Below are 14,410 nucleotides of genomic sequence, written 5' to 3' on the forward strand. Positions count from 1 at the left end.
TCAAAAGTATTACTCAACACTGACCCCTACATTAACTTTACATACGACAACTGAATGAATCCTAAATAAATATTCATCCACGCTAAACATTTAATTTCAATTTTTTGTGAAATCCGCTATAACTATTATGTTAAACTGAAAATATGATGACAATTACTATTGAACGTTACACAATGTTAGTAATTGTAGTAGATTTTCATGACAGGTGTAACACGACGTTTGTTGATGTTCTACTTGATGAAATATTTTCTCTAGTATGTGACAGGTTGATAAAGAAATGCTTATCTATCGAGTTTTTAGAGAAAAAATGTTAATGTATGTCATACACTTTTGTAAATAAATCAGATATCTTATAAATCATATCTCGAGTTCGAATCGCTTGCTCTGGCTTAGATGTAATCATAAAGCTTTATATATATATATATATATATATATATATATATATATATATATATATATATATATATATATATATATATATATATACACACAAAACTCAGGATTTCTTTATCATTCAAAGAAGCATGACATGTCAGCAATTTTCAACTCGGTACTTAATTGGAAAACCACCGTAAAATGGAATCAATATGTAATTACCTTTGTACTGTACTGGGAAAGAACATTATGATGATAGAGTTCCATATCTTAAATGTGTTAAGTATCTTTCATTATATCTATGAGTTTTAGCAGTTAGTGTGGTAAAAGAATTCTTCACCTCAAGGCAGCCCGTTTTACATGCAAATTCTTCTACATCGAAAATCTTTTGTTAATACAGATTTGCTTAAGTTGTCGCATATCAAGTTGATCCAAACTTCATTTAAACTTTTAAAAGACTTCGAGCTTGAACTAAAGTTTTTAGACGACAATTGCACCATCATAACAAGCCTTGAAAAATCTTCATTTTACCATAAGGAAAACAAATGATCAAAGTAAAAATTTCCCTTGATTTATGGCTGGAATTAGTAGTTGTGAGAATGGTGTAGTGGCAAGTGATGGCAGTGGAGGGAGCGTTCGCTGCAGATGACTCAGCTGTGCAGTGTTGTGTCTTGGTGATGATTTCTGCTCATGTGACCTGTTGGCCACTAGTCAGTATTTCCTAGTTAAGCGTAGAAGAATCATGTGGCGCGTCAGGCAGGCTTACCAGACTTTTTGGCTTTGTATCTTAGCCACTGGGGTATGGACAATAGATAGCCCTTGCAAAGTTGTTCATGGAAATTATGAGTTCGATCTGCGTGATCTAGCGGCCCAAGATTACTGGGAGGTTACGGAAACTTTACATACTGGTACCAATCAGAAGAGAGTGTTTTATCTGAGTCTTTGTCATCCATTGAGAAATGCTCCTGAACTGTGTGCTGGAAATAACACAGGAGTCTGTGCTGTCAAGTACCTGGACGGAAATGAAACGGAAGTTATTGTCAGTAATGGAGGACAGATCCCAGTCACAGGACCAAAAGTACCTGAAGATGATTGGATTGAATATGTTTACGATAGTGGTGAGGAATGCAGAGCCAGGGGTAGTAGTGATACGTACAAGACCTATTTAAGTATTCTTTGTCAACATGATGAAACACAGGAAATACCTGGACCCATCTTGTTGAGCTCACCTGGATGTCAGTTGTATTTTGGTTGGATGTCCAAGGCAGCCTGCCCAAAGAAGCTAGATGCTGAGAAACCTTCAACATGCACCATTAATTTTTCAAATTCCAGCCATTTGCTCAACCTCCACTCACTACACTCACCCACTTATTACACCGTAAATAGTTCTGATACCACATATGAGATGAATATATGTGGTCCTGTTACCAGTGGCAGATGTGGAAAAGATAATGCAACAATCTGTATAGTGAATGATGATAGCAGTCCTGAGGTCCTGGGTACGACTGACGACATGACTTTGGATTGGAAAGATGATGTTCTGATTCTTACTTACAGGTATCAAAACATCACTACTGAAATTCAACTTTATTGTGAGCGAACCGCAACCAAAACTCACATTTACTTTGTTTCAAAGAATGATACCACAGTAACATTCAGCTTGAAAACTTCAGCAGTCTGCACTCCAGAACTTCCACAGTGTGTGTTAGAGGATGATCATGGCAATGTTTATGACTTACGACCTCTCCACAAGTTAAAGGGAAACTGGGAATCTTTGGACACTCGGGATGATCACAAGGTAGACATTTTTTCCTTCTATGGTATCATTAAGTTGATTGAAATTGTAAATTTCTTCATTCTATACCTGGTGAAATCTTCAAGGGTCTTCAACCCAACAACTGTTGCATTGGGTAGTTGGGCAACAAGCTGTTGGAAGCTGCAACATGTAGGCCCACGTAGACCTCATAGCTTGGCTGGTCTGGTACACTTTGTATATAATTATCAGGTGCACTCTTAAGCATTCCGATTGTGCATCCAGTACTGTTTCTGATGATAGCACAAGGTTTTGAAGTCTTGGGCTCTGATGTTTAAGGTGTTCCCTCTTTTTCGTGCATATTGCCACTATGGTTTTCAAAGGTTTTTACTGTCTTCTATGCCTATCATGCCAGTAGAATGTTTTTTCTAAATATAAGTTGGGAACCATGCCTTCTAGGACTTTTAGATATATGGCATCACTGCAGTTAGGTATTTTAAGTGAATTATTTAGCTTGCTGTGATATAGATGTATGTGTGGATGACCATGTTATCATGTCTCGTATTGATGTGTAATGAGACGAAAGCAGTTTTGGGAAATTCTGGCATTTATTAATGTAAAAGTAGGATAATGTGCTTGTAAAAGTCAGTAGAACTTATGATGTTTGATATTCTTGTCAAATCATTGTTAGTCAAATCATTGTTAGATAAGCTGTGTGGATTTCCTGAGCATGAATGGTTTCTTGTGGAAAAAAGGCACACAAAATGTGATAGCCAATTTTCTAGCAAATGATGCACACAAATTCTCCAATTTCATCAATTTTAAGGGAGCATTCAACAAAGCCAATAGCTTTATAATCTTGAAAGATTTAGCAAAGTAGCTGGGGTTATTTCTTAGATTAGATATTTATTCATCAGAGCGAGTGTAATTTCAAAGAGTTGAGAGGATAATATATAGAATTAGTAACCCTGCAGGAAGTAGTAATTAGTCTTATCCTTAACCACGTTACTGTCACTATGAGTCTAATTGTACAGAAAAACCTGACCGATGATATTGTTCTCAAAGGGAAATCTACTTAGTTTCCAGAGAGGTCCAGTCCCTTATATATATCTATTCTAAAGTGATAACCATTGAGGAAACTAAAGCCCTCTTTAATATGAGAATGTTACTAGTGTCTTTGATGATGTTAAGGGTGGTGAAATGAAGCAGAACGGGTGAAAAGATTTAGATATTTGGGTATAGTATTTGTTTATGGAACGACAATGAATGATGAGGTGAAGCGCCTCAAAGGGAAGTCAGACTAATGGTGCAAAGTTTAATAAGCACAGTCTTTGAAAGTCTTTTATTCCCACAGCTTGATCTGGGCCCAAGTTGCTTAGTTAGGTTGCTGGTCAGTTGTGCTATTAGAAACTGTGGCCCATATAATCACGTAGCCACAGCCTGGCAGGTCAGATACACTTTGGCAAATGCTTATTCTTGGGTATCGTAAATCTCTTCCCGGTATATCCCTTAGTGTTTTCTGATGGATGCTGGAAATGCATTGAAAATTTTTGGGCCCTTAATGTTCATTACTTTTTCCTTTTGTGCTTACCTTATTTTTTCTTTATTTATTTTTGGGTGGCTAAAATTTTGTATGAAAATGTTTGACAGATTAATCAACTAGTCCTCAACTGGAGTCATGAAATGCATATATTCTGATTGGATTAAATCATAAGTTGGCTATGCTGCTCTAGGATTACCTCTGGTTTTGAGAATTAAGGAAAAGGAAGAAACAATTCAGAACAATGCCCTTAGGATAATTTGTAATGCATCTACTTGGACAAATTATGATGATATAAGGAAAGAAATGAGTTGAGAAACAGGATTATGGTCAGGCAAATGAATGTAATATTAGAATGTAAAGTATTTATATGTAAGAGGTTTAATGATGGTTGTTGTACTCAGAAATGAATTAGCAAGAAGAATGAGTTGGAGTTTTATGCAATAAACACATAGAGCAGTCAAAGAATATTTTGAAAAGAAACTAGAGAGGAGCTTCTGTATTGGAGAGAGAAGATATGAAAGACAGTATGGATGTAAAGTGGCAATATGAATTATTTAGATATCTGGGAGTGGATTTAGCAGTGGATGGAACCATGGAAGCGGAAGTGAATCATAGGGTGGGGGAGGGGGCGAAAGTTCTGGGAACATTGAAAAATGTGTGGAAGTCGAGAACAGTATCTTGGAAAGCAAAAATGGGTATGTTTGAAGGAATAGTAGTTCCAACAATATTATATGGGTGCGAAGCATAGGCTATAGATAGAGTTGTGTGGAGGAGGGTGGATGTGGTGGAAATGAGATGTTTGAGGACAATATGTGGTGTGAGGTGGTTTGATTAAGTAATGAAAGGGTAAGAGAGATGTGTGGTAATAAAAAGAGTGTGGTTGAGAGAGCAGAAGAGGGTGTTTTGAAGTGGTTTGGTCACATGGAGAGAATGAGTGAGGAAAGATTGACCAAGAGGATATATGTGTCAGAGATGGAGGGAACGAGGAAAAGTGGGAGACCAAATTGGAGGTGGAAAGATGGAGTGAAAAAGATTTTGAGTGATCGGAGCCTGAACATGCAGGAGGGTGAAAGGTGTGCAAGGAATAGAGTGAATTGGAATGATGTGGAATACCGGGGTGGACGTACTGTCAATGGATTGAACCAGGGCATGTGAAGCATCTGGGGAAAACCATGGAAAGTTTTGTGGGGCCTGGATGTAGAAAGGGAGCTGTGGTTTCAGTGCATTATACATGACAGCTAGAGACTGAGTGTGAACGAATGTGGCCTTTGTTGTCTTTTCCTAGCGCTACCTCGTGCACATGCGGGGGGGAGGGGGCTGTCATTTCATGTGTGGTGGGGTGGCAGTGGGAATGAATAAGGGCAGACAGTATGAATTATGTACATGTGTATATATGTATATGTCTGGGGGTATATATATATATATATATATATATATATATATATGTATATGTTGAGATGTATAGGTATGTATATGTGCGTGTGTGGACGTGTATGTATATACATGTGTATGTGGGTGGGTTGGGCCATTCTTTCATCTGTTTCTTTGTGCTACCTCACTAACGTGGGAGACAGCGACAAAGTATGATAAAATAAATATAAATGAATTATTTAGGAGTTTCCTTACTTTCTGCCCTAGGAGTCCCTTCTATCCTTATAAGGCTCTTGCTGCTCTTGAAAGTTGACCATATTCACTAGTTGGGACTGCAGGTCATAAAGTATTGTGATGTTATATGTTCATCTGCATGCAGAAAGTGCAAAGCTGTTGAGTTGTAAGTCATCTTTTGTGGTAGTGGCATCATGGACATGAAGGGTCTTGGGATATGGTGGTGATGTTTGTAGTGTTGTAATGATGGATGATGTTCAGAACATAAGCAAGAGAGTTTGAGTTGTGTATGTCTTGGGAGCATGATTTCTGATGTGTGTGTGTGTGTATCTCATGGATTATAGTTTAAAACTGAGTTGGGAGGTCATTTGTTTAGTGCTTTCCAGGGTATTTTGGTCTGTATGTGTTTTATCCATGTTTTATTTGTGGGGGTTGGGAGATCTGTCAGAAATGATTTCAAAAGTGTGTAGCAAGGATTGGCTTTTTCTTTTTGCCTGTTGGTTGGTTATAGAGTGGTTTGGATGGGAGAAGCCGGTGCTGTTGCCTAGAATTAGGTACCAAGCATATTGAGGATAACATATATATGAAAAGGATATTATTGTGCTTAGATTTTGACAAGGATATAAAAGTGGATGAGAACTTGAAATAAGTTGTAGGGACAATGATGAAAAATGTGAGAAGTGTTTTGCTGAAGAAAAGGGTACATTTAAAAGTTTTATTCAGGAAAGGAACATACTAAGTCTAGATTCAGAAATTATTTATTTATTTTGCTTTGTCGCTGTCTCCCGCGTTAGTGAGGTAGCGCAAGGAAACAGATGAAAGAATGGCCCAACCCACCCACATACACATGTATATACATACACGTCCACACATGCAAATATACATACCTATACATCTCAATGTATACATATATATACATACACAGACATATACATATATACACATGTACATAATTCATACTGTCTGCCTTTATTTATTCCCATCGCTACCTTGCCACACATGGAATAACAACCCCCTCCCCCCTCATGTGTGTGAGGTAGCGCTAGGAAAAGACAACAAAGGCCCCATTCGTTCACATTCAGAAATATGATCAATAATACTCTTTGACAAAAATGCATTAATGAGGTGATTAGAATTTTAAAGTAACTTTAAAATTAACTTGTTAATTGATGCCTGTTTACAGAGCCAGTTAAAACTGGTACAACCTAGTAGTATAACATTGATCAGTACCTTATGTAATGGTGAGAATTTTTTTAGTCTCAAGAATGAAATTTTGAATGTATATCTGAATCCTTGTTTTCATACATGTAATGTATTTAAGATTTAGGTAATTTCATGCCATAAATGTAGGGTATATTGATTGTCATATCTTGATTTGTAGAATTGTATGTGACTCTGAATATAGTACAGTATGAGATGGCTAGTGCTATTGTTTACTTTTTGAAGCAGGATCTCTTAATATTTCACCTTAACTGTTTTGTGCCATATTGGCAAAATGGAAGCCTTACAATTGGTATAAGAGGTTTAGAGTAACCTTTGGTATATTGATAATCTTTCATAATTGGTAGCATGTGAATTGACATGTATTAGTAGACCACCTAGAATATATAAAACACACACTTGACTTTAGTTTTGCACATTATGAATATGTGTGCCAGATTGCCAAATTTTAAATTCTGAGATGAAAGGGCCAGGTTTTGAATTTTAACAACTTTAAGGTTTTGTTCTCTACAGGATTCACTTTACCACACAGTTGGTATAAGAGGTTTAAAGTATGGGATATTGATGATTTTTCATAAACGATAGCATGATGTGTGAATTGACATTCATTAGTAGACTACCTAGAATAAATATAGATCAGACAATTGACTTTTTTTTATGCACATCTCTCTGAATTTGTGTATCAGATTGCCAAATCATAAATTCTGAAATGAAAAAGCCAAGTTGAAGTTTTAACAACTATATGGTTCTGTTCTCCACAGGATTTACTATACCACATCAACCTTTGTGGGCAGGTGAATGAAGGCACCTACTACCATTGTCCACTAGGTCCCATTGGGGCTTGTCAGACTAGTGTAGGGAGGGAGTCGGCATATAATCTTGGCTACCTCACCTCACACCCTGTCATAAACAGAGATGGTTCAATTACAGTTTTATACACTGGTGAGTAAAACCCCTTTGTGTATTCTCAATGCATTTTTAATTTTTTTGTAATTACCAGTTTTTATATTTTGTGAGGAAGTTTTAAACCCATGGGACCCCACCTTAACCCTTCAGTTGCAGCTGTGTTGTATACATTACATTATTTTGTCTTCATTGTTGCTGGGGTGTTATGCTAAAAATTCTTAAATCGCTTGCCTCTGCCTCAAGACAAAATATACAACCATTAATGCTTGTAATTGTATCCTGTGTATTGATACCAGAGTCTAAATTTTCTCCACACTAGTCAGTCTATGTGGATATGTCATGGAGACCTGTATGAAATATGCACATTCATGTTATGTAATAATTTTTGAAGTTGTGATGTTTTTACAAGATACTAGATATTATTAATGAAAACCCTAAGTAGCTAATCATAGTTGACAAAAATAGTATCATATATACCACATATCTCACTACATATGCCTGACTACTCCTGGTGTACCTCATACACTTTACAAGAGAGTTATAATTTAATGGTCACATAGCACACTAAATATTGTTTCAGCAGGTTTAACTAATTGTCAGTAGATTTAGAAACATTTTTCTATTTAACTATAACAACAAACTTTTGAAGATTTGTGAGGTATAATTGAAAATTGAACAATCATTAAGAAAAACAAAACTGAGCCATCAGCATTTTGGTTAGGTTACTTGAATTTATTTTTTATGGTACAAGAAAAGAGAGGAACTTATTATGAATTATTATGTAGATACAAATCAGCTAGTATTGCATTAGTGGAAGAAAGTGAAATTAGAAAATGACGATATGTGAGACCTTCAGCCTAATACAGGTTATATGCAAACCAACAAGAAACACTGCCATCATTGGCTTACTTATTGCAAATGATACTGCACTCATCATAAATATTGCCCTAAGGTTAACAAAAGTAGCATCTCTTGTTACATCATGTTAATGTCTACTAACTGTAGGGTTGAAGTGGATGAAGACAGGCAGAATACAATAAAGGATGAAAGCAGTCTAACAATCCTAAATTTCTGCTGTCGCATGGTTAAATAGATTGAACCCCGTACTCTTATAGCAAATACCTACAAAGTAGAACAAAGTTCCATTGCAGTATTGTAAAAGCAAATATAATTGTGTTTTAATTTTGTATATAATAGATTATTGCAAGATCAGTTGATGTATTAGGAAATATATTACAGGTTGAGCATCCCTTCTCTGAAATGCCTGGGACCAGAGTGTTTCGGATTTTGGAATATTTTCATATAAAATCTTGGGAATGGGACCCATGTCTAAACACAAAATGTGTTTGTTTCATATACACCTTATACACATAGCCTGAAGTTAATTTATACAATATTTGTAATTTTGTGCATGAAACAAAGTTTGTGTAACACTGAACCATCAGAAAGTTAAGGTGTTCTTATACACATGGCCTTAAGTTAATTTATACAATTTTTTTGATAATTTTGTGCATGAAACAAAGTTTGTGTAACACTGGACCATCAGAAAGCTCAGGTGTCACAACCTCAGCTGCCCAGATGGACAGTCTGTGGTTGTTTGGCATCACCTTCATTCCTGACTCTGAATTTATATGCTACCGATAAGCAATCATTTTCATACACTTATTCAAACATAAATACTAACAGTAAAAGAATATGAAATACCATTGATGCAATGAAAAAATAATGTTTAGGGTAACTAAGGAGCACAATAGCATCAGCAGAATACCTGTACCAGCTGTTACACAATAACAGCAACAAACAAATGCACATTTTCAGTTTCCACCTGTGATGCTGTTTTGATTAAAAGGTTACAGTACACTATTTTATTTTTTAAGTTTAATTTGAGATATAAAAACAAATAAGCATTCAATGTATGATAATCACTGGTAGCTGTAAATATAATGAAAACAAAAATTTCACCACAATAATGTTGCTGGTCATGTTATGCTCTAACATGGCAATTTAGGTGAAGATGAAATTCAGATTTCACATGAAAATAATGTTTTGCACATCCCACAAAAACTTGATCTCTGCTTACAAAAGAAGATAAATACAGCAAGAAATACTAGAACTACATATGGTATGAGAATCTTGAGGGGGAGGGTACATCACTGTTGACATCATCGTGAGAAGGAACATCATAAGAAGTTGAGGGGTCAGGAAGTGGGTCCTCTAGGGATGAGGAGGCATTCTGCTGGATGGCTTTTATAAATATTTCCTGCAGAGTCATCTGCCTCATTAACAATGTATTTTGGTCGTAGGAGTCTCACTTTGATTTTATAAACTGACATGATTTCTTATTCTGTTATAAATGCATGATGCTCTAGCCCTTCAATAAGTCCATCAGACATCTTCACCATGTCATCTATAGGCACTTTTTCTCTAGTGTTAACAATGTAATTTTCATTGTCTCTATTATCAGGATCACCTTGAATTTTTTTGCATAATAATGGACTGGTAAGAAATTCACTCCTTTAAAACAATGAGGATGCAAGCTTTTGCCTATCACAGCAAGTTTACACTTATGCATGACTGCTGCATCAGCACATCTCACCATGTTATTTTGTCCTTAGCATCCTTAATTCCTGTAATAACTGTCTCATCAGTTGTAGTCATTGTCTTTCTGAAGCAATAACACCAAAATAGTGATGTTTCATCAGCAATGTAGACTTGTTCTGATGTCAGAATTTCATCAGCAGCGATCTTGGCAGACTTGTCAATGAATTTCTCCACTGCTTAATGATCAGCAGATGCTTTATCACCACAGGTCTTTTAGAATTTAATGCTTTTTTTTTTTTTTTCTTAATTTCTGCAACCAGCCTGTTGAATATTCAAAGTTCCCTTCAGTTTTCGGTTAATCATGACATATCTTTGCTTGTTACATGATCACCATACCATTGAATGGCATGTGTTCACTGGAATGCTGATGGATCCACTCTTTCAATAGAAGATCGAAATCTTCATTTTTAGCTTTATGCATTTTTTTCTATTTTTCACTAGCTTCTGTTCATCACTTTCAGCATAGAACTTCAACAGTTTATCCTTCTGTTTCTTCATGTCATAGATGGTGGTCATTGCAACACCATACTCGTGTGTAGAAAATTTCACACTTATACCTCTGTCCAGGTTTTCCGACAGCTTGACGTTCTGTGCTATAGGTAAACATAGATGCTTCCTCTTTTTATTATCACTGTTATCCATAGGGGTATTTGTAGGCCTTTTTGTTATTTTCAATAATATCTTTGTACCACAGAGCAGAGAATAAGCAAAAACAGTGAGATCTTTGTACCACAGAGCAGAGAATAAGCAAAAACAGTGAGATCTTTGTACCACAGAGCAGAGAATAAGCAAAAACAGTGAGTAATGCACCTAGATCTGGCAGTGACGATGGTTTATAACAAACTGGTGCCAACAGAGCGTCAGGCCCCATCATGAGCAAGATACGTCAGGTGTGGAATTTTCCACTTGTAGTGTCATGTTGCCACTCAAAAAGTTTTGGATTTTAGAGCATTTTGGATTTTCAGATTAGGGATGCTTAGCCTGTATTTTAAAAGAAAGACATCAAATGATAGGAAGCTACAAAATAACCTTGCCTTTTTGTATAATCTTATCATAAGTATTCTTTCTCTGTGCAGCTCCCTTTATCTTGAACATGTAGAGAGAATGGGTAAGAGTAAAAACCATTAACAAATAAAGAATAAGCGTAAAGGTGTTCTGATAGTGATGGGTTTCTTAGCTGGAGAAATCTACAGTGTTGTTTGAAGGATTGTGGTGTAATCATACATTATTTTCTATGCAGTATAGTGGAAGGGGGTTATTTGATTTGTTAATAGTGTAATTTTTGAATTGGTGGGGGGATGCTGTTTCATTTGTGGCGGGATGGCAACAGGAATGGATGAAGGCAGCATGCATGAATATGTACATGTCTATATATGTATATGTCTATATATGTATAAATGTGTCTATGGGCATTTATGTTTATACATGTGTACGTTGGTGGGTTGGGCCATTCCTTGTCTGTTTCCTGTGCTACCTCACTGACACGGGAGACACCGATTAAGTATAATAAATAGCCCCACAAAACTTTCCATGGTTTAACCCAGACGCTTCACATGCTCTGGTTCAATCCATTGAAATGGCATCCCCTCCCCCACATGCGGACGAGTTAGCACTGGGAAAAGACAACGAAGGCCACATTCATTCACACTCAGTCTCTAGCTATCATGTGTAATGCACTGAAACCACAGCTCCCTTTCCACATCTAGGCCCCACAAAACTTTCCATGGTTTACCCCAGACACTTCACATACCCTGGTTCAATCCGTTGACAGCACATCGACCCTGGTATACCACATAGTTCCAATTCACTCTGTTCCTTGCGCGCCTTTCACTCTCCTGCATGTTCAGGCTCCGATTGCTCAAAATCTTTTTCACTCCGTCCTTCCATCCCCAATTTGGTCACCCACTTCTCCTCATTCCCTCCACCTTTGACACACAAATCCTCTTTGTCGATCTTTCTCTCCATGTGACCACACCATTTCAATACACCCTCTTCTGCTCTCTCAACCACTTTCTTTTTATTACCACACATTTCTCTTACCCTTTCATTACTTACTCGGTCAAACCACCTCACACCACATATTGTCCTCAAACATCTCATTTCCAACACATCCACCCTCCTCCGCACAACCCTATCTATAGCCCACGCCTCGTAACCATATCACATTTTTGGAACCACTATTCCTTCAAACATAGCCATTTTTGCTTTCCGAGATAATGGTCTCGCCTTCCACACATTCTTCAATGCTCCCAGATCTTTCGCCCCCTCCCCCACCCTGTGACTCACATCCTCTTCCATGGTTCCATCTGCTGCCAAATCCACTCCCAGATATCTAAAACACTTCACTTCAGGTTTTCTCCATTCAAACTTACCTCCCAATTGATTTGTCCCTCAACCCTAGTGTACCTAATAACCTTGCTCTTATTCACATTTACTCTCAGCTTTCTTCTTTCTCACATTTTACCAAACTCAGTCACCAGCTCCTGCAGTTTCTCACCCGAATTATCCACCAGTGCTGTATGATCACCGAACAACAGCTGACTCACTTCCCAAGCCCTCTCATCCACAACAGACTGCATACTTGCCCCTCTCTCCAAAACTCTTGCATTCACCTCTCTAACAACCTCATCCATAAACAAATTAAACAACCATGGAGACATCACACACCCCTGCTGCAAACCAACATTTCCTGGGAACCAATTGCTTTCCTCTCTTCTGACTCATACACATGCCTTATATCCTCGATAAAAACTTTTCACCGCCTCTAGCAACTTGCCTCCCACACCATATACTCTCAGTACCCTCTACAGAGCCTCTCTATCAACTCTATCATATCCCTTCTCCAGATCCATAAATGCTACATAGAATTCCATCTGTTTGTCTGTGTTTCTCAAATACATTCTTCAAAGCAAACACCTGATCCACACATCCTCTACCACTTCTGAAATCACACTGCTCTTCCCCAGTCTGATGCTCTGTACATGCCATGACCTTCTCAATCAATACCCTCCTATATAATTTCCCAGGAATACTCAACAAACTTATACCTCTGTAATTTGAACACTCACCTTTATCCCCTTTGCCTTTATACAATGGCACTATGCATGCATTCCGCCAATCCTCAGGTACTTCATACAATGAATATCCTCACCAGCCAATCAACAACACAGTCACCCCCTTTTTTAATAAATTCGGCACTGTGCATGCATTCCGCCAATCCTCAGGTACTTCATACAATGAATACCCTCACCAACCAATCAACAGCACAGTCACCCCCTTTTTTAATAAATTCAATTGCAATACCATCCAAACCTGCCGCCTTGCTGGCTTTCAACTTCTGCAAAGCTTTCACTACCTCTTCCATGTTTACCAAACTATTCTCCCTGACCCTCTCACTTCGCACACCACCTCAACCAAAACACCCTATATCTGCCACTCTATCATCTAATACATTTTACAAACCTTCAAAATACTCATTCCATATCCTTCGCACATCACCACTGCTTGTTATTACCTCCCCATTAGCCCCCTTCACCGATGTTCCCATTTGTTCTCTTGTCTTATGCACTTTATTTACCGCCTTCCAAAACATCTTTTTATTCTCCCTAAAATTTAATGATACTCTCTCACCTCAACTCCATTTGCCCTCTTTTTCACCTCTTGCACCTTTCTGTTGACCTCCTGCCTCTTTCTTTTATACATCTCCCAGTCATCTGCACTATGTCCTGCAAGAATCGTCCTAATGCCTCTCTCTTCTCTTTCACTAATAATCTTACTTCTTCATCCTGCCACTCACTACCCTATCTAATCTGCCCACCTCCCACCTTTCTCATGCCACAAGCATCTTTTGCGCAAGCCATCACTGCTTCCCTAAATACATCCCATTCCTCCCCCCACTCCCTTAAATCCTTTGCTCTCACCGTCTCACCATTTTCCATCTTGCTTTCAGACTCTCCTAAAATCTCTACAAATCTTCACCTTTACCTCCACAATATTATGATCAGACATCCCTCCAGTTGCACCTCTCAGCACATTAACATCCAAAAGTCTCTCACGTGCCTATCAATTAACATTTCATCCAATAATGCTCTCTGGCCATCTCTCCCACTTACATATGTATACTCTTGTATATCTATCTTTTTAAACCAGATATTCCCAATCACCAGTCCTCTTTCAGCACACAAATCTACAAGCTCTTCACCATTTCCATTTACAACACTGAATGCCCCATGTACTCCAATTATTCCCTCAACTGCCACATTACTCACCTTTGCATTCAAATCACCCATCACTATAACTCAGTCACGTACATCAAAACTAACACACTCACTCATCTGCTCCCAAAACATTTGCCTTTCCTGATCTTTCTTCTCATGCCCAGGTGCATAGGCTCCAATAATCACCCA

The 14,410-nt window shown here is 37.7% G+C and overlaps 1 protein-coding gene across 2 annotated transcripts in view; it reads left to right on the plus strand.

The window, feature by feature from the left end:
• Window positions 1-844: 844 nt before the first annotated feature.
• The window catches only part of Lerp (lysosomal enzyme receptor protein), a 40,035-nt gene continuing 26,469 nt past the window's right edge, over window positions 845-14,410 (plus strand). For both annotated transcript variants that reach the window (XM_071681356.1, XM_071681357.1), the window contains exons 1-2: window positions 845-2,173; window positions 7,259-7,439. In XM_071681356.1, the coding sequence (XP_071537457.1) occupies window positions 1,118-2,173; window positions 7,259-7,439 (1,237 nt within the window). In that variant the 5' untranslated portion in view covers window positions 845-1,117. The remainder of the gene's footprint in view (window positions 2,174-7,258; window positions 7,440-14,410) is intronic.

The sequence above is a fragment of the Panulirus ornatus genome, chromosome 32 (assembly GCF_036320965.1).
Source record: "Panulirus ornatus isolate Po-2019 chromosome 32, ASM3632096v1, whole genome shotgun sequence".
NCBI lineage: Eukaryota > Metazoa > Arthropoda > Malacostraca > Decapoda > Palinuridae > Panulirus > Panulirus ornatus.